This window comes from Rhipicephalus sanguineus, chromosome 8 (genome assembly GCF_013339695.2).
Source record: "Rhipicephalus sanguineus isolate Rsan-2018 chromosome 8, BIME_Rsan_1.4, whole genome shotgun sequence".
NCBI classification, from domain to species: domain Eukaryota; kingdom Metazoa; phylum Arthropoda; class Arachnida; order Ixodida; family Ixodidae; genus Rhipicephalus; species Rhipicephalus sanguineus.
The window spans coordinates 39,579,099-39,604,513 of record NC_051183.1 but is presented as its reverse complement, the minus strand read 5'-3'; the positions used below and the strand labels follow the sequence as shown (position 1 = coordinate 39,604,513).

Below are 25,415 nucleotides of genomic sequence, written 5' to 3'. Positions count from 1 at the left end.
GAGCTGCAAAGCACCATACACATTGTTTCATCACAGTGGACCAACCATGAATTTAAGAATTGGTATGTAAACGAAGAAAAGACTGACAATGTCTTTCACAAAACTAAACGTATTTTATTGTCACATCAGGTACTTTACCGGGTGCAGACTCCTTCGGGAAATATTAGAGCCAGCATTTGCTCAGACCTAGTGAGGTCGAGGTGGACTATGCTCGATTTGTGTTGACAGCCTTGGGTGTGAAATCATCATCATTCTCAGCCTGTCTTAGTCCACTGCAGGACAAAAGCCTCTGCCAACTATCTCCAGTTTATTCAATCCTGTGCGAGCTGATTCCATTTTATCCCTGCAAACTTCTTAATTTCATCACTGTGAAATGAATTGATTATTAAATTAAACCTAAAGAAATAATGCACTTCCATGCAGGCCCATGATAGTGAAATATAGTGCATGAATATGATACTGAGACTGCTTCACAATCTGTAAAGTTGGCACGAAAAGCTTATAGGATGACAAGTACTATAACAAAACTACATGTTTCTTAACCTCGAATTACGATGTTTTGAATGTATAACTGTATGTAGCTGATATACGCAGGACTAATTTTCTGGATGCAAGAAACAGCTGGGTTGTTATTCACCTCTCCTGGGGGAACCACATTCCATAAACTTTTCATGTAACAACACATGGAAATCTACACTATGTAACATCTTCACAACAGCAAAGTCGTCGTGTTACCTGTGAACCGGTACAAAAGAAAGGCACATGAAAAGGAGAAAAACGGAAAGACAGGGAGGTTAGCCAGTTCTCAGACCAGCTGGCTGTTTCTTCCTTCTAAAGGCATAACCAAACAGCTAAAAGAAATACTGTTGATGCTGACTTCTGCTATGCACAACTTAACAAGCAGGCATTTCACTGAGTGAGGCATAGCGCTTTGTTGCGTAGTGGAATAGCTGGCGCTCGATATCACCCAGAAGTCCGCTTGCACCAATGCGGAACAGCTCTGGGAAAAGCCAATCGTCTCCCAGCTCCTCCTTCATGAGAAACTGCCATAGCAGTGCATCTTTTGCCGTTCTGATGCCACCTGCGGGCTTAAAGCCAACCTGTAAGAGGCGAAAAAGTGTGGTAATTACAGGAGCATCTCATCAACAGAACATGAGCTGACACTGCGAAAAACAAACATGACCTGAGAGCAAAGAACTACATAATAAGCAGCAATAGAAGGAGAATGCCTAGTGGCAACAAACTATTTGCATTTAACTCTTTTTTTATTACAATAAAGCTCTCGACATCGAAACAACTGTACTTTGCCTGAACTGCTCTAATGTGCAACAAGTCATTGGCTATATATTTTTTTATTCAACCAGTTCAAAGCACGGTACGAATGTAACATGGATTTGTGCCTTTAGGCATCTGGAGATAAATGCCTCTCAATACCAAGTAGAACTCTGAGATAGTGGTCACATGGTGCCATAGTTCACTGACACAAATGTGTCAATAAGTGTGAGCGACGCAGCAATTACAAGTCGCACAGCGACAGTATTACAAAAGGTTGAGTGTAGCTACCATTGGCAGTTCATTTCTCCTTGCTTCTCAGCTTCAAGTTGATCTAAGTGATCATTGTCTTCTCACTTTCCCTTCTATCTCTCCCCTATCATCTCATTTCCTAGCTTTAATGGGACACTAAAGTGAAACAATGAATCGGTTTGGATAAATAAATTGTACTCTGAGAACTATAATGACATAAATTTCACCACCACAAATTTATTAAAGAAAAAAATCACGGCCAAGGTATCATTTTTAATGTCGCGCCAAAATATCCACACGTAGATCACCGATTTTAAAATGTATTTTTGGCGACATTGGCTCAACTAAACTCTCTTAAATTTGGTATGTAATGTCTCTGGTTGCCTAAGTGGACAATTTACTTCACTTTTGCCGATTAGGAACTACACAGACCCTAGTGGACGCTGTCAAAATCTATGACGTCAGGGTGATGGGTGCGAGAATTTCAAGGTGGTGTTGCCACCCGCATTTGGTTTTTGTGCGTTTTATCGCTTACAAAGCGCCTTCTCACTGCAAGCATGGTGATTTCAGTATTGGGAAGGAGTTATTTACTAATACGAAGCAAATTTGTTCTCCTTAGTGTCCCTTTAAGTGCAATCATAGTGATGGCACCTGTAACCACAGCACAGCCCCATGGTGATTCCCCATCTCCTCCAACACTTCCCACCTGTGATGCAGGCTTGAAGCCACACTCCATTTGGTGTGCGCTTTGAACCAATTGCACTAAAGAGATGGTACATTTAATTATTTACGATACATTTCAGGAACTGTGGCTTCATAATGCAATTAGAACAATACATACAACAAGCATCAGCGAGTTAAAATGGCAGATTGGGCGAGTTCGTGAAACATGATACTTGCAATACGAGCACATAACATAAACAGCTACTTAGGAAAACAAGAACAAGCGCATAATAATATGCTTGTCCTTGTCTTCCTGAGTCCCTGCTTATGTTACACGCTCGTATCGCAAGTACATTTCAAGTATCAGGCACAATGTAAGACAAATCGTCGGTGCAGACATGTTCATCTCAAGTTCTCAACCCATCCTGGAAACCTTGATATGACTGTTGACTGAGTGCAGTTAGTATTTGTCATTTCTTAAAGAAAAGCAATATCATAATTTTGTGTCGACTACATCGCGGCAAGATGGAGCAACAAGTAACAGCCCCTTAAAAACTTGCCATTTCCAGTCCCTGAAAAATGACCTGCTCTGGAAAAAAAAACCTCAAGGCTAAATGTCCCTTTTTTTGTAGCTGAAGTCACAAGGACTAGCAAGCACGGAAAAAAAGGCAGTACATTCCACACTTTGTAATCAAAAAACGTTTCTTGGCTATGACGTCTACAGTTTACAATGATGTCCCATGTCAGTCAACTTGCAATTTTTCAATCTTCCTATGGACCGCCAAATCGTCCTAAAAAATAAACCCATGCCCCCTTTACTGCCTTAAAAGGCTGAAATCGTCACAGTCACAAATGAAATAGCTCTGAAGGCTGGCAAATACACCTATAGACGTCTCAGTGCTCATACTGCGACAACAGACGTGTGTACACGCATATAATGTGAACATATAATAGGAACACACAATTACAATAGTATGTCACGTAACTGTGGCCCTTTCCACTCTTGGCATGCTTCAGTGCAAAAGGTTGATTTTGCTTGACCTGGCTACACCTCTACGTTGCAGCGAAGCTGACTTTTGGGAAATGGTACAGCAACCAGCAGCACAGTGCGCAAGAGTTCTGGTTTGAGGCTGCGAGATAATCAGTATGACAATGGTGGTGGCTTTGGTTATTGCCGTTTCGGACCTGCAATCATATGGTGAAGATTTTCAGTGTCCAAAATTTTAGATGTCTCTGTGGTGTATGTCTAATTGTAAAGCATGTCTGAAAAATCGCTCATGCAAGATAATTAGCTTCTTGACTTACTGAAATCTCTAGAAATAACTTTAGGTGACTTAGCAAATAGTATTTTATGTTCCACTGCTTCGGTGTATACCGGAAAAGAAATGAGATATGCTGGAGGCCTACTGGGTGTTACAAACCTTGATACTGGTATCCGTGTAATAATCCCATATTGCCCTTGCCATTGTGATTCCAACAGGCAGGATGGCGTTGACTCCTTCTTTTCCAGTTGAAGTCTTTATAAAATCAGCTCCTACACAAGGAATAGACAGATTCGTGTAAGCTACAGTACCTTGCAAGGCACCAGCAAACACTGAAAATGCTTGTCCCACACACAAAACATTCTGCTCTTCACGTCACTGTTCACATAAGCCTTTAAAAACCAAGTGTTTCTGTGGTATTAAACATGGCCTTTTCATATCAGTGCAGTCAATGAAGCATACTTCAGGACACAATAAATAGAAAAAAGAATGAGCAAACAGATTTAGTTCACAAAATGTTGCACTCATATTGCACTTCAGGCACTCTTATAGCTAACCTTACACCTGCACACAACTTAACTACTTAAAGCACTCCCAATGGATGCGAGTGCTCCTTAATTAAACAGACATTGAAACTGAAAAAATGGCTTAGAGGAAGTTATCTGCCATTCGTAAATGGTACAAAGAAATTATAATGTAAGGAAAACAAAAATTTGATGCGAAAAGAACTTGAGGCTGGCGGAAGCCAAACTCGTATCCTCCACATTATGCGTGGAACGTTACGATGTGCTACAGTTCATCTGTAGAGACTGAATACTCTATCCCTTAGGGAGCAGAACAAGGGTTAATTTGCCAACTAAATGGTCCTAAACGTTGACGTGCTATGTAGTCAGTGTTATCAACAGCATATTTTATGTTTGCTGTGGAACAAAAACCTACCCTAATGATCGCCAGTTTGCCCCAGCCTGTGCAAGCTGGTTCTAGTTGGTGCTTGCGAATTTCTTAATTTCATCACCCCACCTAACCCACTGCCATCCTCGGCTACGCTTCTCATCTTTCGTTTTCCATTCTGTTGCTCTGACTGTACTATGCAATGCGCATGCTGAACACCCGCAGTATTAGATCCTGCCAACGTACTACACGCATACTAAGGACTACAAACCTGAGAACAGTCGTTGCCATATGTCTACTATAGAGCACTGCATGTGCAATATGGAGTGTCAATTCGGTTCACACCGTTTTTCGTCCACTTTCAATCACCACCTGCTTATCCTTCTAGCCCTTTATGTAAAGCGGCAAGAATGACTTTCCTGTGTTTCTTTGGCTTAATTGTTTGTTAGCTTCATAAGGTTGCAACTAACAAAATTAAGCCCCTCAGTTCTAGACATTGTTACATTCACATGCACATGTCAGGGCACCCTCCAATCTGATGTTGCACAGATCGTCCATATCGGCACCTGTGCTTTTTTCTCTAGTTTCCTGCTATCCCTCTCCATACTTCCCGTTACACTATCCCTTCAAAGTGGTTGATGCAGCTAAATGAGCTCTCACCTCAAAAAGAAAATGTAGGGGATATTTACACATATTAAATATTTTAAAAATCAACTCTTTCCCGCTGGCTACTAATATTAACGTCATGGAAATAAGTCCACATTTTATTTAATGTTCATGCATACTCACACATGCAGGAAGAAAGAGCCAGCAAGTTCAATCATCCATGATAACATGGTGCCACACAGCCCAGTTGTGCTGCATTACATTATGAACCTCAACCAACTAACTCACCAGTATACTTCAGCAAATTTTAATTAAAGAGCACGTTGGACTTACCAGCCATCATGCAGACCATGCTGGCAGTGTAAACATTTCGAAGTGATCCCAGCTCACCAGTGGCAAGGATTGTTTTCAGATGGGCCTCCCCACATGCTTTCTTCATAGCACAAACTTCATTGTAGACAGCTGCAAAAAGGAAAGAGCAAGATGGCAAAATAAAAATTAAAACTTCGGAGATCACGTTCCAGAACTAAGGCTGCTGCCAGCGATGAATATAGGTTCTGTGAATGAAAACATTCAGCCAGCAACAAACAAGACAGACTGACTGTTCACTCTAGTTTCACATGAATAGAATACATAAGTCCAAAAACAAATAAGGAATAAAAAAAGACGCAAATTTCATATGAAGACGACATGAAAGTCCAATTTTTCCGGTCACAACTAATCTTTTCTTTTCTACATTTCGAAAAGCAGCTGTATTTTTACAGCACATTAGAGAGAAAAGGCTGTAAACACATGCTTCCTGTCTAAAGTCCCTGAGCTAAGTCGCAAAAGTGCAATTTTGGGAAACATAATATTGGTTAAATACAATCACTGTTCTAGGTGGAAGTCCTTAAAGGGCCCCTCAACAGGCTCTGGTATCGCAAGCAAACAAACGCACTTTCAGTGTTTTTTTAGCTGGCAGTAGGGCAAAATAGCCTGCAAATTTCAGTGTTGTTCAAAAAATTAGAACAATGGACGACTTCAACAAACTAAGTTGTCAAATCAAATCGTTGTCTTTTCGTCCGCTTTAATTTGTTCCCAATTTTATCCTAATTACTACAAATAACATCCCCTGTACTGTCCTTGGATTAATTGTTTGTTGGTTCTCATTAGGGTTACGTCTAACAAAGAAAACGAGCCCTTCAAATTCCTCTTATTTCGCTCAAATCAAATCATGTGATTTTACATCCGAAAGCAAATGCTATGAGTGTAGGAGGTAGCACTGGATTAATTTTGGTCCTTTTAGATTATTTAACACGCACCTAAGTGTACGCATGGCAGATGTACACGGCTGTAAGTTCAGGACAAGGACACAATGGCCACTAAGCTATCATGGCGAGTGAACTCCCAATAACAACACAAGCAGTTCTCTATGTTATCACAGTGACACTGTTGATACCATCACCTTCTGTTACAAGCAAATTATATTTAGACAATAAGTGGCCCAGCATTTAAGATATGTGGGCATGGCAATGATGTATAATTCAAAATGAGGCATTCAAGGGACTGTGCAGCACGCCAGGAGTACTCTGAAGTCTGAAGTGTACCCTAATCGCAGGGCACGTTTTCAGGTATTGAATGTTAATGAGTCCACAGCTTCCATGGCTGGTACATTGAACTGTAATGCCATATTCAGAATTTTGTGCTGTTTAGCAGCAGAAAACAAGGCAAGATTGCACAGCACTTAACAAAAGCTATGTTAATACTGCTAATTTTGCATTTATGAAGACTGTGACATCACATCCAATTCTTATCTATGTTTCACGGGAATGCACAGGTGAATTCTGCAACAGAGCATCAAAAACAGCCTTTATTTTGCTTTATTTGGTACTCCCGATAGAGCAGTTTACATTCAAATACAATTTTAACAAATTCTTCCCCGGAGTCAGAAAGCAGGGCAGCCTGATTACAGTGCACAACTGTAAAAAACTTCCACTTACTTTCCCAGTCTCCTGTCAATGCTGCAGTGCGGTTGATGACAATGTCAATTTCACTGGCACCAGACTCAACGGCATACTCTATTTCCTGCAGTCTAGTAGGCAGCGAATACTGGCCAGTGGGAAATCCTGTTGCCACAGCAGCTATCGGAACCTTTCTGGGAGGCCGGATGGCCTGGAATGCTTTCACACAGTCTGCTACTCTTGCAGGGTAGACACAAACGGCTCCAGTTGTGACATCTGTGAACACAATCAGATATGCAACCATTAATTCAATGACTAATTTGATGTTCATGGATCTTTTAACATCATGAAAGTCCATAAAGTGCATTGCATTGCTTAGGAAAGTCCACAATGAACTTCTAACATCTCTAGTTCTATGTTTATTAGTAACTGGTGCACTTTGAGTCACAATCAAGGCTCAGCAGTATTGAATTACTCGATTACGATTGGCTCCCTCCTACAAACAGCAGAAGGGAGCTAATAGCAGTCAAGGAGCAATCACTGTAAGGTACAAGAGTGTCCTTTATCACAGGGTACACGACAGCTTGAGTGTGGAACTTGGTGCATCAGCCACGGTTTCCTCAGTGATGCCAGTCACAAGCTGGAATAAGTGAACAGGAGCATTTAAGCATGTTAGCTAACTAATGCATGTAGAACTCACGCAGCCACTGATATCAGATAAGAGGATTTGATTAGCATACAGCTTTTCGTTGCACTAGAAATTCTCCAGCGCTTTTTGTAGGAAGTGAGAGTATCACATTTTCAACGCTCTATCACAGTCACAAATGAATTCTATACTTAGGTACTTACTTACAACACACAGTCTGGCCTGTCTCACACATATAAAAACCTCAGTCCACTTTTATCAAGTTAAATCATCATACCCTCTAAACAAGACAGGAATTCACAAGAAGTTGAACACTTGAAACCATAACAAGAGTGTTCAATGAAGTGATGGCATAGGCTGTAGTCAGTGTTTAAGAGTAGCATACATTTTTTTCAAATCGTGGCTGCGGCCTAAGACTGTTCTCGTTTGACCACTGTTGCTCACAGGCACAGGTTTATTAGTAGCAACGTATCTATGCGGATTCTGACCAGCATTAGAAAAAGAAATGACGTTAATACATACTTTTTTATCGATTAGAGCCTAGATATGACAAGAAAGCCTATGGACTATGCACTAGTGATGCAGAACTATCGATGGTACTATCGATACTATCAATAGCTGAGTCACTATCGAACTATCGATGGTAAAAGATACTATTGATAGCGCTATCGATAGTAAAAAATTCGATGGTACTATCGATGGTATAAAATCAACAGCGCGGACTCACTGCAGAATAAACTTGGTTCCCCGGGTGCGTGGTACATAGTGGAGCCAGAGGAGCAGGCTGAAGGGCAAGAAAGTTGACAGGCTTGCGTTCTTCACCAGAGTGCTTTGCTGACACATGATCGTAAAGTCAAACTGTTCAGCTGTAGCGGAAAGGAAGCCTTTACATGTGGCGGTACTGCGAGGGTTCAAATTGATATTGCATTTTATGATTTCAAAATAAAAAAAAGTTAAGTGTAAGGTGTAACTGGTTGCTTTTGGATACGAATATATTGATGTTGTAAAGGCGTTTATTGACGGCTGGATCGATGGCGACGATGCGCAGCGACGACAGTAACGACAGAGCGCAGACTCGCAGACTCTCACGAGCAAGCGCACGAGGGGCGTGCTCTCCGACAAGAGGCGAAGAGGGCGACCCACTAGAAGGCGCTCAAGAGGCGGCCCATTACAGCGTTCTAATGCTTCTGTACAATTACCCCGGGTACGCAAAGGGAGCCGCCCGGCGACCTAACAGCTGGTCACTATGAGCGGGTCATGGTAGGGCTTGAGGCGCTCCACGTTCACAATGTCGCGCCCTCGACGGCGCATGTCCGAAGATGGCTCAGTGGGTTCAATCAGGTAGTTGACCGGGGACGTGCGTTCGACGACACGGTAGGGGCCTTCGTATTTGGGCAGTAGTTTGGAAGAGAGGCCAGTTGCAGCGGTCGGGACCGAGAGCCACACGAGCACTCCAGGGAGGAACGTGCACTCAGAAGTGGTGGTGCCACCGCGAATGCTCTTCTGCCGCTCTTGTTCGTGCGTTGTAAAGGTCTTCGCAAGCTCGCGACATTCTTCAGCAAGCCTGGCTGTGTCCGAAATAGGCGCACATTCAGATCGATCCGGCCTGTAGGGAAGGATGGTGTCGATGGTGTGCGACGGGTGCCTGCCGTACAATAAGAAAAATGGCGAGAAACCAGTAGTGCTCTGAGAGGCGGTATTGTAGGCGTACGTGACGAAGGGCAGAATGGCATCCCAATTTGTGTGGTCGGCTGCGACGTACATTGAGAGCATGTCGCCGAGCGTGCGGTTAAAGCGTTCGGTGAGGCCATTCGTCTGCGGGTGGTAAGCAGTAGTTTTGTGGTGAACGACGTTGCACTCTTTGAGAATGGCTTCGACGACTTCCGACAAGAAGACACGGCCTCGATCACTGAGCAGCTCCTGGGGCGGACCGTGACGCAGCATGAATCGGTGGAGCAGGAAGGAGGCCACATCGCGCGCTGTAGCCGCTGGGAGGGCGGCGGTTTCGGCGTATCGCGTTAGATGGTCAACAGCGACGATGGCCCAGCGGTTACCAGCCGAAGTCGGAGGAAGTGGTCCATACAAATCGATGCCCACGCGCCCAAACGGACGGTTAGGGCAAGGTAATGGTTGTAGACCTGCTGGCGACACGTGCGTTGCAGGTTTTCGGCGTTGGCAATCGAGGCAGGAGCGAACAAACTTCTGCACGTAGCGGTACATCCCTCGCCAGAAGTATCGTTGTCGAATGCGGTGGTAAGTTTTGGTTACCCCAGAGTGCGCGCATTGCGGGTCAGAGTGGAAGGCCTCGCATATTTCAGAACGCAGACTGCGGGGTATCACTAGTAGCCACTGGCGGCCGTCGGCGTTGTGGTTGCGTCGGTGCAGTAGGTCGTCACGAATGGCGAAATGGTGGGCTTGACGACGCAACGCGCGAGTGGATGGTGTTGCCGACGGATCCGCCAGCAAGTCGATCAGCGAGGTGATCCATTTATCCTTGCGCTGTTCGGTAGCGATGGCGTGAACGTCGATTGAAGCAACAGCTATGTGAGATACTGAGCAGGGCGCATTGTCGTCAGGCAAGGGAGAGCGCGAGAGGGCGTCGGCGTCAGCATGCTGGCGTCCGTTGCGGTACAGCACGCGGATGTCGTAGTCTTGCAGGCGAAGTGCCCAGCGGGCGAGACGCCCTGAGGGATCCTTCAATGACGACAGCCAGCATAGTGCATGATGGTCGGTGACGACATCAAATGGGCAACCATACAAATAAGGTCGAAACTTTGTAAGGGCCCAGATGATCGCCAGGCACTCTTTTTCCGTGACTGTGTAATTGGTCTCGGCTCTGGTAAGCGTACGGCTTGCATATGCCACGACATATTCGGGGAACCCTGGTTTGCGCTGCGCGAGGACAGCGCCGAGGCCTACACCACTGGCGTCAGTGTGTACCTCCGTTGGGGCCGTAGGATCGTAGTGGCGTAGTATGGGAGGCGACGTCAACAAACGACGGAGCTTTGCGAAAGCGTCGTCGCACTCTGACGACCACGAATGGAGGGGCCCGTTACTTCCGAGGAGCTTCGTCAGTGGCGATATGATAGTCGCGAAATTTCGAATGAAGCGCCGAAAGTAGGAACACAGTCCTACGAAACTGCGCAGTTCTTTGACGGACATAGGTTTGGGGAACTCGGTCACGGCCCGAAGCTTGGCTGGATCGGGAAGAATTCCGTCCTTCGACACGACGTAGCCGAGGATTGTCAGCTGTCGTGCTGCGAATCGGCACTTCTTTAGATTGAGTTGCAGACCGGCGTCGCTCAAACGTGTCAAAACATGCCGGAGGCGTTGAAGATGCGTGGAGAAGTCCGGAGCAAACACGACGACGTCGTCGAGGTAGCACAAGCACGTGTGCCATTTCAGGTTGCGCAGAACGGTATCCATCATGCGCTCAAAGGTGGCGGGCGCATTACACAGCCCAAACGGCATGACGTTGAATTCGTACAGGCCGTCGGGCGTGACAAAGGCGGTCTTCGGTCGAGCGTCATCAGCCATAGGTACTTGCCAGTACCCTGAGCGCAAATCGAGAGATGAAAAGAATTCGGCGCCTTGCAGGCTGTCAATCGCGTCGTCTATTCGCGGCAGTGGATACACGTCCTTACGAGTGATCTTGTTGAGTCGTCTGTAGTCCACACAGAACCGCACAGAACCATCCTTCTTCGCAACAAGAACGACAGGAGACGCCCAGGGGCTGTTAGAGGGTCGAATGACATCGCGTCGAAGCATGTCGTCGACTTGCTCGGTGATTACACGGCGTTCTGCGGGAGATACGCGATATGGACGTTGCCGCAGTGGCAGGTGGTCGCCAGTGTCGATGCCATGCGTAACGGCCGACGTGCGGCCGAGAGAAGTTTGAGCGACATCGAAAGACGAGCGAAATTCTTCCAACAGGTCCAGAAGCTGAGAACGCTGGACCTGCGTAAGGCTGTCAGATATGGAGGAACCAAATACATCAGCGGGTGATGACCCAGACGTCGAAACAGCACTGAGCGTACTGGAACTTCGGCCGTGCGAGTCATCGGGCTCGTCTATAACTTGTGCGTCTTCGAGGGGTTCCACGCTGCCGAGACATTCCCCTCGCACCAACGTAACACTGTACGAAGAGGGGTTCATTACAAAAATAGAGGTGCTGCCCTGAGTGATTTGAACGGTCGCGAAAGGCACCAGCAAGCCTTTCCTCGTGCAAACACGGTCATATGGCGACAGGAGTGCAACGGTGTCGGATAGACTGGCGCAGTAGACTGACACCGACGTTGACGAGTTTGCAGGCACTTTGACGTCGTCTTTGACGAGTACCTTGCTCGCAGCCGATGGACTGTCTGCCGGCGTCAAATTAGAGAGTGGTGAGAGCTCTATTTCGGCGGGTGCGCAATGAATTACGGCGTCGTGGCGGGAGAGAAAATCCCATCCGAGGATGACGTCGTGAGAGCATGCGGGAATTATGATGAATTCGACGGCGTACAGAGCGTCCTGAATGCTGACACGGGCTGTGCATACCGCCGTCGGTTGAATACATTGGGCGCTGGCTGTACGGAGGGAAAGACCGGAAAGTGGCGTCGTCACTTTTCGTAGCAGGCGGCTTAGTTTAGCGTCCATAACGGATACGGCGGCTCCAGTGTCGATAATGGCAGATGCGCGAACCCCGTCCACAAAAACGTCTATCACGTTCGATGGGCTTCGCTGAGGGCTTTCGCAGTTCGATAGCGTCGCAGCCCTTGCCTCGTGGACTGCGACGGCTAGTTTTCCTGGTCGCGTGCGACCGGACGTGGGCGCATCGGCGAGAGTGAGCGACGTCGGGGAGACGGAGAGCGCCGAGTAGATGCAGCTTGGCGTGATGTCGGTGACAGAGGCGTAGGTGGGGCGTAAAATGTGCGGTTTGACTGGCTGGTGGCGGGCGACACGACTTGAGGCGGCTGGACGCGATTGCAATAACGCGCCACGTGGCCGGCGTAACCGCATGCGAAGCATATGGGGCGGTTGTCAGGTGTGCGCCATCGGTTTGCTGGAGCAAGGCCCGCCCATGGCGCAGGACGTGATTGACGGGGCAGCGACTGATACGACTGCATCGTGGGCTGCGGTCGTGGCCTCTGCATTACATCGGCGTAGGTGGCCGGCACAGCCGCTTCGAAGGACTGATGCCTAGCGGCGGCTTCGGCGTAACTGTGTGGGGCTGCCGTAGGTATTACTGGGGACGTCCTTGCGACAACTTGGGCGTAACTCAGTGGTGCAGGAGCCGGACGGTGCTGGTGGTACTCAGGCATGACCTCCGCGATTTCCTGCTCAATCGCTCGACGGAGGGGAGGGAGAAGGGTGGTTGACGGCTGGTGAACGTACTGAGGTTGAGCAAAGTCCAGCAGTGAGAACTGGCGCGCGATTTCCTCGCGCACGAATGACTTCACCTCTGCGAGCAAGGCGGAGTGGTCGGATATGGCCGACAAGCCAGCGAGCTCGGCGTCGCGGGATGGAGAGCGACGGGTCATCGACCGCTGCCGGCGCAGCTCCTCGTAGCTCTGGCAGAGCGTGATGACCTCGGCCACTGTGCTGGGATTTTTGGCGAGCAGCATCGTGAAGGCATCGTCGTCGATGCCTTTCATAATGTGCCTCATCTTGTCAGATTCTGACATGGTGGCCTCGGCTTTCTTACACAAATCGAGGACGTCTTCAATGTAGCTAGTAAAGGTTTCGCCGGCCTGCTGAGCTCGTTCTCGCAAACGCTGTTCGGCCTGCAGCTTACGAACGGCAGGGCGGCCAAACACGTCGACGATGGCGGTCTTGAAAGCGGACCACGTCGGGAAATCGGATGCATGGTTGTTGTACCACATGCCTGCCACACCCGCGAGGTAGAAAACCAAGTTGCTCAGCTTGCCGGCTTCGTCCCATTTATTGGGGACACTCACCCGTTCGTAAATCGTGAGCCAGTCCTCCGCGTCGGTGCCATCCGCGCCGGTGAATACAGGAGGGTCGCGGATACGGGGGACACCGGGACAAGCGGTTGGAGTAGGAGGCGGCGTTTGCTGAGCGGCGTCTTGCGGCATGGTAGATGGCACGGTACGGGATCGAAGCTCCAGGGGCATCAGATGGAGGCCGAAGTTGTGGGGACGGTACAGCACTCTCCACCACTTTGTAAGAGGTACTGGGATCGTGAGAGGTACTGGGATCGATACCCCGCACCTCCACCACTTTGTAAAGGCGTTTATTGACGGCTGGATCGATGGCGACGATGCGCAGCGACGACAGTAACGACAGAGCGCAGACTCTCACGAGCAAGCGCACGAGGGGCGTGCTCTCCGACAAGAGGCGAAGAGGGCGACCCACTAGAAGGCGCTCAAGAGGCGGCCCATTACAGCGTTCTAATGCTTCTGTACAATGTATATATTGCGCCAGAAATAGTTAATTTCTGTGCCGAAAATTGCTCATAAATTAAGCGAAGCTGGTAGTAAGCTATCGGAAACATTTTCGCAATATGGCCGGCCAGCAACCGCATCATTATTCACACCACTATCGATAGTATTGTCACGTCGTTGTGACGGTGAAGAATGCTGCAGGAAGAATGGGAAATACGGAGCTCTTTATTTGGGCGAACTTGTGCCCAGAAAATCAAAACTGCAAATACAAGCGATACATGCTGCGCACTGATAGCGGCGCGAGCAGTCATCAGCCGCTGAGTTCTCTCATCATCGGTGGAACGCGTCGTCCTTTATACATCAGCCATCAAACCTTCCAGCGTTATCGCTGGTGCTCGCGTAAGCTCTCGAATAAACTTGACTATGCTCGTCCAGTGCGTAATCTTAACAAAATGATCTCAAACAATTCTGAAGCTTCTGAAACATTACAGCGCGGGCTGCGTCAAACGTTGCTAATAGTCTTCGTGGGGCTAAACACTAATACGTCAAAACAAAGCAATAAACACGCGTGGCAGTAATAGCGCTCTAGTAATATTAACGATGGTACTACCGATTGCACTATCGATAGTTTGTTTACACTATCGATAGTTTCAAAAAAAAACTATCGATACTATCGATAGTCAATTTACCGATAGTTCTGCATCACTACTATGCACGCATATGTGCCTTAGTGGTACTTCAAGTCCGGCCTTTTTATTTACTAGGAAAAAGAACAACTGTTGCTGCTATATATATTATCATATTATTATGATTTAGGTGTTCCCTCGAAGAGTAAGTTGAACACGTTATAATAAGCACCAAGTGATGCAAATCTGAAATGAGTCGACCTGCATGAATCAGCTATAAGTGTGCACAAAAAGGTACAAAATAATTTGTTGCTGACGTGGTTATACCTTCCTTGGGCACATCGAGAACCTTGAGGATGTCTTCCCTGAGAGGGTGTGCAGCCTTGGAGCAAAGTCGGTACACATTGCTGTAGGTATCGTCTCCCGACAATGTGGTCAAATCGATGCACGTGATCGCACGTAACAGCCAACCCGCCTGAAACACAGCACAAGCCAAGCTTATTAGAACAAACAGCCACATCCGAAAAGCGTGTTTGTCGATCGTTCATACCTGAAACTCGTTCTTCACACATCGACGTGTACCGAGCAGCGAAGCCCGCTGTAACGTTGCCGGTAGATTGACCTCCACTCCGGCGAGCAAATCAGGGTCTGAATGGACGGCATTACCATTTCGTCAGTTGAAAAAAGCTAGCTGCCAAGTAAACGGATCGCTTACCGAACTTGCACCCGTCATTTCGAGGTCCCATTTTCGCGCCAAGCAGTTTTCAAACTTCACGTTCGCTGTAGTTGAGAACGTGATCGCCAAAAACTGCGTGATAGCTCGTTTTCACGTCGGCTGTACGACAAAACGTGCACATGGGTGAAAGCGCCCGCGATAAGGAGTCAAACGGCTCGGATAGCAAGGCGATGTCGCGACGTCGTAAAGTTTTTGCGGGTTTTGGTGTGGGCACGTGGCGCCATCTCGTGTTCCTGACATGAGCTGGAATGCGAAACTGGGATACTTGCTAATGGAGGACACCACCAGCATCACAGCCTTTCACGCATCTTCGCATCAAACCGCAACGAGGCTGAGCTTACGGTACCTAAGCCTTCGGTGTGTATGTCTATTAAAGTAGCGAGCTAGGCGTGTACTTAGGTTGGCTAGTTCAAACGGTTGGCGCGAACGTAGAAATCAAAAACTGTCATAGTGGTAAATTCAGCCTTGAACTTGATGACTTACAATGATTTCCATTATAGTACTCTAGAATTAAACTTCATTAAGTCGAGTACAATGTTGCAAGCTTTCTAGAGACCGGGTCATTGATGCCACTTGAGGATCCACGATTGATAGCAGTAATTTCTTTTATAAGTCAGACCCAATCTATGGGAATCATGGGCTTCTAATATTGACTGTGGCTGTTGCTTAGCCCTGGCACGGTCTGCTGTCCTGCAACATGTCCTCGCAAGACAAGGGACCAGGGGCGTAGCCAGAAATTTTTTTCGAGGGGGGGGGGGGGGGTTCAACCATACTTTATGCATGTTCGTGCGTGCGTTTGTATGTGCGCATGTATATACACGTAAGCAAAACTGAAAAATTTCGGGGGGGGGGGTGGCTTGAACCCTCCCAACCCCCCTCCCCCTGGCTACGCCCCTGCAAGGGACATAATCAGACATTTTTTTCAAGAAGGGAGGAGGGGGGAAATGTTCAACCCACGAGAGGAGGTCGTGGTTCAACCACCCAGCGTCCTTTGTGTATTTACGTGCGTGTGTTTGCATGTGTGTGTGAATTATGCGCATGCAAAATTTAAAGAATTGGGGGCGGGGGGGGGGGGCATTCGAACCCCTCACCAGTGGCGTAGTCAGGGGGAGGGTTGGAAACCCCCCCCCCCCCCGAATTTTTTTGATTTTGCTTCATACAAACGAACGCACGAACATACATAAAGAGAGTGTGGGTGCGGCCCAATGTTTGAAGGAACTTCAGTTGAGGCAAAATCGAAGAGTACTTCTACACGCGAAATATGGGAAGCCTTCAAGATATCGAACCAGCAGAGCGCATGCGTAAGTTCAAGCTCCATTCTGCTGACCCCGCCAGAAATCGACTTTATCAGAAGCAAAGCAATGAAGCCAGCCAGGCCCGTAACCAAGGGGGGGTTGAGGGGGTTCTGACCCCCCCCGAAATTTTTTTGATGCTTTAACTTTTCGGGTGATACTAAAATATTTACACGCCTTCACAGCGACCCCCAGCTGCCAAAGTTACACTGCAACTTTCCTGGCATTGCTTCCCTCTTCTTCCTTTCTTCAAACCTACCAGAACACCTCAGCGCTCCCTCCCCCGCACGCGCACCTGCCCTATTTGTACAGCTTTGCACTTCGCCCTCGCGTTCCTTCGAGTCTTTTCTTTTTCGTCTTTCACCCCGTAGCAGCTCCTTTATTGATTCCAGATGCTTTCCTTGTGCATTGCCGCTGGAGAAGTTATCCGTCTGTGCGGACCGCACGTGTCGGCTTTGGGTTTCTACGAAAAGCGCGTCTCCTTCTGTGAAAGTAAACAGTTCGACAGCAACGGCAACACCAACACGACGTGCGCAAATTTGCCAGGGAACGAAACCCCTAAGCGGAAAAACTCAGCGGCGCATTCCGAGGACGCAGGCTGCAGGGTAAACTTTTCTCAAACTGTAGTCTTCGCCACCGAAACGAATCATCGAAGATGACATCTACTGAAAGACTGGCATATCCGAGCAACTTCGAACAACCTTAACCACACGCAAGGAAATCTACCTCTTCTGTACACACAAGGTATATGCGCCTCCCTACAAAGCACACAAAGCGAGGATACAGCCGGCACACAATCCGGCACCAGCGGTCAACTTTCACAGGAGAGAAAAAACGCCGCCAAGCTGGGCTGCGCGCGGGAGTACAGAGGCTGACGTCACAGCCTACAAAGTGCATTTTTGGGGGGTCACGGCTATTTAATTAGCGCAGCCCAGAGAGAATTATGCAGGCGCCCAGGGAGCCGTCTGTGAAAAGGTGACTTTTTCACAGGAACGGAGCAACACCTGCTTTCTGGACTGTACCACGGGAGTGCAAATGTCTCGGCAGTGCATTCTTGGGGGGTTCACGTATATTAAGGGGAGTATGGAGTGCCCATGGAGTCTTCTGTGAAAAGGTCTTTAAGTAGCGTTAATCCAGTTTGCTGCAGCGGGAGTACAATAATGGTCCTGCATGCACACCAGCTGTAGCGGCGTTCAGAAAACACATGCGCCACGCGGGAGCCGGCGCGTTCATCACACTTCTACATTCTAGCCACTGTAAAGTGGATAAGAGAGGAAGAAAACATCGCCCGCCGTTCACGCCAGGCAGTCGAAGCAGTCGCAAACGTCTTTTTGGAGCCACTGGCCACTTCTGTGTGCGTGCACAGGATTGCGGCAGCAAAATGAAAAGACACTCTGCAACAAGTCTTGCGTCTTACTTCAAGAAAGTTCGAACCGATGAAGCGGACGGAGAAGAACCGCCTCCTTCGAAGGATAAAACTTCGCCCTCCTCAGCACTGGTGGAAAGCCAAGCGCGTCGGAACTTCTGTAGCGACTCAGGAGAATGCACCGGTTTATGTGAATCACCTGAGAACGAACACAAGCAGGACACCCATGCGCCGCCGGAAAATGATGGTGGCCGCAGTGCAACTCCAAGTGACCTTTGTTCTACAGTCAACGCTGGGCAAAGTGACGCCTTTACCACTGGGCAATGCCCAAGGAAGGTGAGTGGCATGGCACCTACACATTCTGGTTCGCCTCCCCTCTGTGCAACGAGTGCGAATATTTTGGACTTGGGACTGTTTGTCTCGAAAAGCAATAATGTAAATGATCCAGAGACGACGGAGAAGCTGCTGCTCAATCCGTGGACCCCTCCGGCTAACTATGATTATCCAGCCACAGGGAAAAGGAATCTGAAGTTCCAACCTCACTGGGTAGATCGTTACCCATGGCTTGTTTATTCAGAGAAGCTTCAAGGAGCATTATGCAAATATTGCGTAGTCTTCGCAAGCGAGTGTGCAGGAAAAGGGGAGCACCAGCGCTTGGGCTGTTTTGTAACTAAGGAGTTCACCAATTACAAGAAAGCCATGGACGCCTTTAAGAGCCACGCATCCAGCAGTTATCACGCCATGTCAACAACGCTATCGGAGAACTTTTTAGCAGCCCGGTCCCGCTCACAGCATGACATGTTAACACAACTTGACCACGGTCTTGAAAAGCAGGCGGAAGAAAACCGCAAGAACTTGCTGCCAATAATAGAAACAATCCTTTTCTGTGGCAGGCAAGAAGTACCGCTTCGCGGCACAGACGACTCTGGTCCGATAAATATGTCTGAAGTGCTGCCATTGAAAAATGATGGAAATTTCCGCGCACTGCTTAGGATGAGAGCAAAATGTGGAGATGCCGCCTTGAGAGCTCACATGGAAACATCTCCGGCGAATGCGCTGTACACGAGCCCAAAAATTCAAAATGAGTTGATCACCCTCTGTGGTAAAATCATACAAAGAAAGATAGTTGAAAACGTCAACTCAGGTTCGTGTTTTTCAGTTCTAGCTGACGAGGCCACTGATATATCTCGCACCGCCCACATTTCCCTATGTGTAAGGTACGTTGGACACGACACGTCGGGAGTGCCCATACTTAAAGAAGATTTTGTAGATTTCGTTCCCGTGTACGATCTCACTGGCAAGGCGCTGGCGAGCACAATCCTGAACAGCCTTAGAGGTCATGGCTTTGACCTGAACCTACTTTGCGGGCAAGGATACGACGGCGCGGCATCAATGAGCGGCCACCTTAACGGTGTTCAAGCCTTCATTCGTCAAACAGCGCCCAAAGCGTTGTACGTGCATTGTAGCGCCCACTCGTTGAACCTTGCTCTGCTTCACGCATGCAAACTCCCCAGCATCCGCAACTGTTTGGGAACTGTATCCTCAACCTGTACGTTTGTGAGAGCTTCGCCACAGAGGACGAACCAACTGCGAGACAAAGTAGATTTAACACAAGAAAAAAGAAAATCAGTTCTCTCCTTTTGCCAAACAAGGTGGGTAGAGAGTCACGATGCACTTCAGCGTTTCCTTGAACTGTACGTGCCTATTGTACAATTCCTCGAATATTTGGAAGAAGAGGCCGCGTCATCTGATACTTCATCAAAAGCTTCTCAACTGCTCAATGCCATTACGAAGCCCGAGTTTGTCGTTTCGCTTCAGATCTGTAGCGACCTCTTCTCTTTGACACTGCCACTTTGCAAGTTTCTTCAAAAAATTGACTGTGACTTGGCTCAAGCGTGCGATCACGTAAAGAATGTTATAGACGTTCTTTCCACAAAAAGGGCTAGTGCGGAAACGGAATTTAATAAGATTTTTCTGAAGTCGCTCTCTTTGCTGAAGATCACAAATGTTGAGATGGCCCTACCACGCATCACTGGAAGGCAGATGCAAAGAAGCAACGTACCTTCTGCTACTCCCGAAGAGTACTACCGGAGGAATGTGTATTTGCCTTTGCTGGCTGACTTCGAAAATCAATTAAGAGACCGGTTCGATGCCCATAAGAAGGTCGTGGTTGGCCTTAACATGCTGCTGCCGAAATTCTGCGCATCGGCTAGCCTTTCTGATATTGATGATGCAGTGCAGTTTTACCTTGGCGACATTCCTTCCGCTAATGTCATCGAAGCAGAGTTCACACTGTGGGTGAACAAATGCTGCCAGATCGAAGAAAAGAATCGCCCAGCTTGTGCTTTACAGGCCTTAGAGATGTGCAACCGCGACTTTTTTCCGAACATCCACAGCCTACTTTCTATCCTGGCGACTTTACCCGTGTCGACGTCGACCCCGGAACGGACTTTTTCCACACTGAGAAGGCTGAAGAGCTACCTTCGAAATCATATGAACAACGACAGATTGACCGGACTAGCACTGCTCAGCATCCATCGAGAACTTCAAGTGACCCCAGAACAAGTCCTCACAGAATTTTGCAAGTTGCCGAGAAGGAAAAACTTCCTCGTTTAAACTTCCCTCTATGTTTCAAGAGTCGATTAAAAGCTAAACCCAGCTAGCCCAAGCTTCAACCCTTCTATTCTTTCGCAATTACGAGGAAACTATCCAGCAAGCAGAATGTGCGAACGGTAACAAGAAGATCGGAATGTCGGGCGACTTGTTTGTTTGCTTGCATACATACTGTCACGGACTGCCATTTTTGCGACCCGGCGTAACGGCAAATTAACGGGCGCTGCACTCCCCCGCTGACCGGTGGAACCGTTCGCTCATGAAAAGACTGGTCTTTAGTGCAGGGAAGTACTGAATGGGGTGTTCTTCTTCAAACGTTAGTCGCCGATGTTTGATCCTTTGTACCTACGGTGGCGTCGGCAGGGTCGTCAAAGGCCGCGATGCACCCCGAACCAGCTGTAGACTGCAAGACGCACCGGCTGAAACCAAGGAAACTGACCATTCCCACGGGCAAAACTGCTTGTGGACAAGCCGTATGAGAGAACCCCAACAGGTTGTCACTCTCGCTCAGTTGAGGACCCTCTCCTAATTAAAAAGGGACGCGGTCAATATATTTTTAGGGTGGAGTTTCCAACAATGAAACGTGCATGATTGGACCCATGTAGAGGTCTCTTTTCCCCCAGGACGAGAATGAGGGGACACGGAGGTCGATTTAAGCGCAGGATTCGCCTTGCTAAGCAGTCTAGTTGCTGACCAACATGGTGTAGAAGGAGATCAAGAAGTATCCCTTAAGTGGTTGTGGCTCCGTATCGGCTGGCCACCTAAACTTAGCCATTCGTCTAGTTGTGACGCGAAATTAACGTCTGTAACGTAGGCATCGGTACTTGAATCTCGAGTAAGTTCAACCTGCCCGAGATCGGCTTCAAGCACTAGCCTACCGGAAACACCAGCGCTGCAACACCGCCGACATCGCAGTTGTGCCAGAACTCTCTCTGACTTCTTGCATCCGATCGTCGTGGACTCGAAGCTGCCGGTCATCACAGGTATCCCTTCACCTGCTTATACCTTCGGACTTTCTCATCTGTAGTTTTATTGTTGGTTAGTTTTGTGTAGTTTGTAATACTTCTCTCTTGTAAGCTGATTTATTGATTTTATATGTATTTTGTTAGTTGGTATTAAGTGTTGTACTAGATTCCTCGTGCTGCAATATCACTAGAGTTTTGTTTTTCCCCACACACGTCTCTGATCTCTTCACTGTCTCTGCTTACGTACGGAACGACCTAACCTGCTGCCATTCCCGTCGCCGACTTCGCGCTGGCGACGCTAGAGTGGCAGCTTGTAACACATACATACCGTTTTTGTACCGTGGTTACATTGTGTTACTTCATCAGGAGCCGTTGGTCGCGGTGTCCCCGGCTTTGGTGGTGCTATTGTCCAAACTTATTTCTTGCTTTAACCAGAATTTGAGGTTGACATACCAATTTCTTTATTTGGGTACAAATAATTGAAAAGTACCATCGAATTATTACAAGTAAGCGATGTACTTGATTTATTCACAAAAATAAGCCAGTATAAATCTTAAAAAATGGCAGCCGTTCTACACGCAAACCCCCCCCGAAAAAAATTCCTGGGTACGGCCCTGAAGCCAGCCAACTCAGAAAAGAACTTTATGAGTCATCGCAATATCCCGTCGTCACCCCACCTGTAGCATCAGAGGACAGTTGGGCAAGATTGTACTCCCGCCGCCCATCGTAAACTATTATACTTCACTTTCCTCGAGTTCTTTTTCTTTTATGTTTTTCAATAAATCCAGTTGATAATTTGCGCTTGTCGTGCTTACTTCGCAACGTGCACCCTCCCTAACTTCTTATGTCCCTGTAACTGTAGCGCAGTTTTTTTGATCATGCATAGCCCAATATCACTTTGCTAACTTTTATTGAGTGTCATGCAGTTCGATGACCCGCGGGCTCAGGCCTCCCGCGTCGGGACGTTCAGACTTTGCCTAGTCGCCGCCTCGCAGGACGGCCCACATTTGGTCGGTGAGCCCTGAGCTGTGCAGGGAATCGGTTCACCTCGCCGAGAGAATATTAGGATTAATGCCTTTAGTATTTGCCTCACGTTCTCAGAGCATATGTTTTTAGTGTAGCAGGTTCTACACGTCTATACTAGAGACCTTGCAGAGGCTGCCGCGATAGACCTCGGGGATAGATCTATGATATACTAGCGGGTTTGGATAATTGTCCGTCTGTGGCTGCTGCCAGGTGGTAGCTTGGACTCTAACTTGTTGTTAGGTGGAGTGAAACTCCATCTGGCCACATAGAAAGCCTGAGTTATTTCATTGTAGCTAGTGAACCTGTCCATGTCTGCGTCCACCGACGATATTTGTTGAAATGTTTTGAGAAAATTATCCGCCTAAATGCTGATTTACAGTAAACAGGTTCTTTGGATCCGCCGTAATCTTGCTTCGGTTCCTGTCTTGACAAAGTCAGCCTCCTGTTTCATTGCGATGACAATTATACGAGCGCTCAATCAAGCCACATTCGCACCGTCAATGCCGTTGGCGCCGCCATTATCGTGCGCTCAATGTACGGCGCACGCACAGCACATATATACGTACGGAGAGAGGTCCTCCAGACATGCGGAGTGTGTTTGCCTGTAAAACCGACGAGTCGTCGATGTGGACGCGCAGCCCGAAATGCTATTATATATTATCTGAGGTCTGTTTAAGCTATATCCTCCGTTTTCCAGCTCTTTGGTCGAGCTTCGAGTTTTTGCCTAAGTTGCCTCGACGATGGAGCCTTGCAGGACCTGTGTTTCACCTTGCGAGGCTAGTATGAGCGCTTTTCACTCAAAATAACCTTATGAACTCACTCGGAAAAGTCAATCAAAAAATTCTTTATTAAGTACACGTCGAAAAATGCTTGGCGAGTTGGCTGGTTGCATATGTTACGCGTTAATGGCAACACACAAAGGAGAACGCTGTAGGCTGTCGGCATTACATTATAGATCAGCTTACAGATGGCAGACACGCCACATTGCACGTGAACAAAACAATACATGGTTGCTTTCGTGAAATCCGCCGCGACGGGGCGTTGTGAACACTTAGCAACTTGTGCGGCATGCAGGGCAAAGAAACACATACTCGAACGTTAGCAAAGCAAAAAGCGAAACTTCCTCAAATCTGAAGCAATATAGCATTAAATACAAAGCACTTCTCGTTCATCGAAAGCACAGCATAATTATACATATATTCAACACTTTGCGTTTTGTTTCGCGGGTGGCGCTCGGCGCAACTGTCTTGAGCAGACGGTCCCTGCTAAAAAGGAGGCAATTCCTTCTTTTGCAGCGAGGGAAAGCTTAAACAGTACGTAGATGTCGCCACCGTACACAGCATACGGAAAGCTTGCAAGCCCTCTGTTATTACGAGGACAAATACATGAATGAGAGTCGGGGAGTACATCGCACAGCTTGGGCATAAATACCTGGGAACATTTGGCACCGTATGATGGCGCTTTAAATAAATATCGACGCTTTTTATTTAAATACTGCGTCGCTTGATGATGGATGGTAGACATTTGACACAGAAAAAAAAACAGCTACAGTAAAACAGAAGCACCGTTTCGCGCATGCATCGCGGTTATTCGGATAATCTTTTAAAATCGCATCGCTGCGTTTTGTCGTTCAGAATTCCAAAGAACATAACGTTGTTTGATGCAGTGCACATGTATATATATCATGACGTGCATGTGAATTTCTCCTAGTTTTATGTTTTCAGACACCGCGAAAATTCGTGGAACACGATTAGCTTGATGTGCTTGCTAAGATTTTGTCTCGAAGAAAAATATTTGATTTCTTTCAACGTCTTGGTTCAGTACATTTATAAATGCTGAGAGGAACGTGGAAGGAAAATGGTACGAGAGGACGGGACAACATTTCGTAGAAAAGGGACATGTCAGTGCACATTGAACAGTCAAGGGGGGACGACGTGGAGTTATGTTGGCGCAATAAATACAACCGTTCCTATACAGATGGTATCGATGACGTCGGCTTGGTAAATGAGTTAAGGCTCAGCCGGCTTCTCGAAACGATCACCGGGCCAGATCATCCGTCCAGTTGGTGTCACGAAGATAGAATAGATAAGAGAAGAGTGGGTGGTATCTGCAATAGGCAAGCAAAAACCAGGCGTTAAGTTAACTCTTTTATGCCCACTGTATCATATTTGCTACAGTAAACATAAATAAACATAAATAAATATAATAAACATAAATAATAAACATAATAACATAAATAAACATAAATAAACACAAACATAACGCTTCAAGAAGAAATTAAAGGAAGTAAGGCTTCATGGAAAACCACTTGTTGCATATTTAATATAGCATAATGAAGATCCAGTGATAGACATATTATCAGAGTATTGACCAATGAAATCATTTCATTAATTAAGTTGTACCTAAAATAAAATTTTATTGTTTTTCTGCAACTGCACTCTCCAAGAAGAGGAAGAATGGTCAGTATTTCGTTACAATTTTTCATCAGGCACCACTGCTTGTAGGCCTTGTAGGCATTATAGATGTGCTGTAAAGCTTGATGTATATGGATAACAAGCACAATGCCCTATGCACCTTAGTGATATGATGCACAGTATAACTACATACATTTATAACACGATTGCAACTAACAATATTCATAAAATTTTCAGTATTGCCCTTTCAGGTTAGCGGGTAGCCTGAACAGTGTATTTCTCTGAGTACTATTCGCCTTGTACAAGTTTCAAGAATGAGTACTCACAATTACCAGTGAAATCACGTTGCTGTTCCACGTGATATTTTTATGCGACGTGGAAAAACGCGGAACTGTAACTGCAGTGCACTTTGTCAAATAATGTTAATCCATGTTTCTCAAATGTGTTGCTGGGCATGAA

At 47.1% G+C, this 25,415-nt stretch overlaps 1 protein-coding gene across 1 annotated transcript; it reads right to left on the bottom strand.

Moving 5' to 3' along the window:
• Window positions 1-826: 826 nt before the first annotated feature.
• LOC119401756 (deoxyribose-phosphate aldolase) lies at window positions 827-15,490 on the bottom strand. The gene is made up of 7 exons (XM_037668720.2): window positions 15,260-15,490; window positions 15,095-15,192; window positions 14,872-15,019; window positions 6,926-7,162; window positions 5,280-5,408; window positions 3,609-3,721; window positions 827-1,100 (listed from the first exon to the last, which is right to left on the bottom strand). Exons 1-7 carry the CDS (start codon window positions 15,288-15,290, stop codon window positions 894-896), a joined length of 963 nt encoding a protein of 320 aa, XP_037524648.1. The 5' UTR covers window positions 15,291-15,490; the 3' UTR covers window positions 827-893.
• Between the last annotated feature and the right edge of the window lie 9,925 nt (window positions 15,491-25,415).

Coding starts and splice junctions, on each gene's coding strand:
- LOC119401756 (XM_037668720.2), bottom strand. CDS start 15,290: ATGGGACCTCGAAATGACGGGTGCAAGTTCG. Junction 7,163..14,871: donor TCTCGATGTGCCCAAGGAAG/GTATAACCACGT, acceptor TTGTGTTCACAG/ATGTCACAACTGGAGCCGTT. Junction 1,101..3,608: donor ACACGGATACCAGTATCAAG/GTTTGTAACACC, acceptor CGCCTCTTACAG/GTTGGCTTTAAGCCCGCAGG.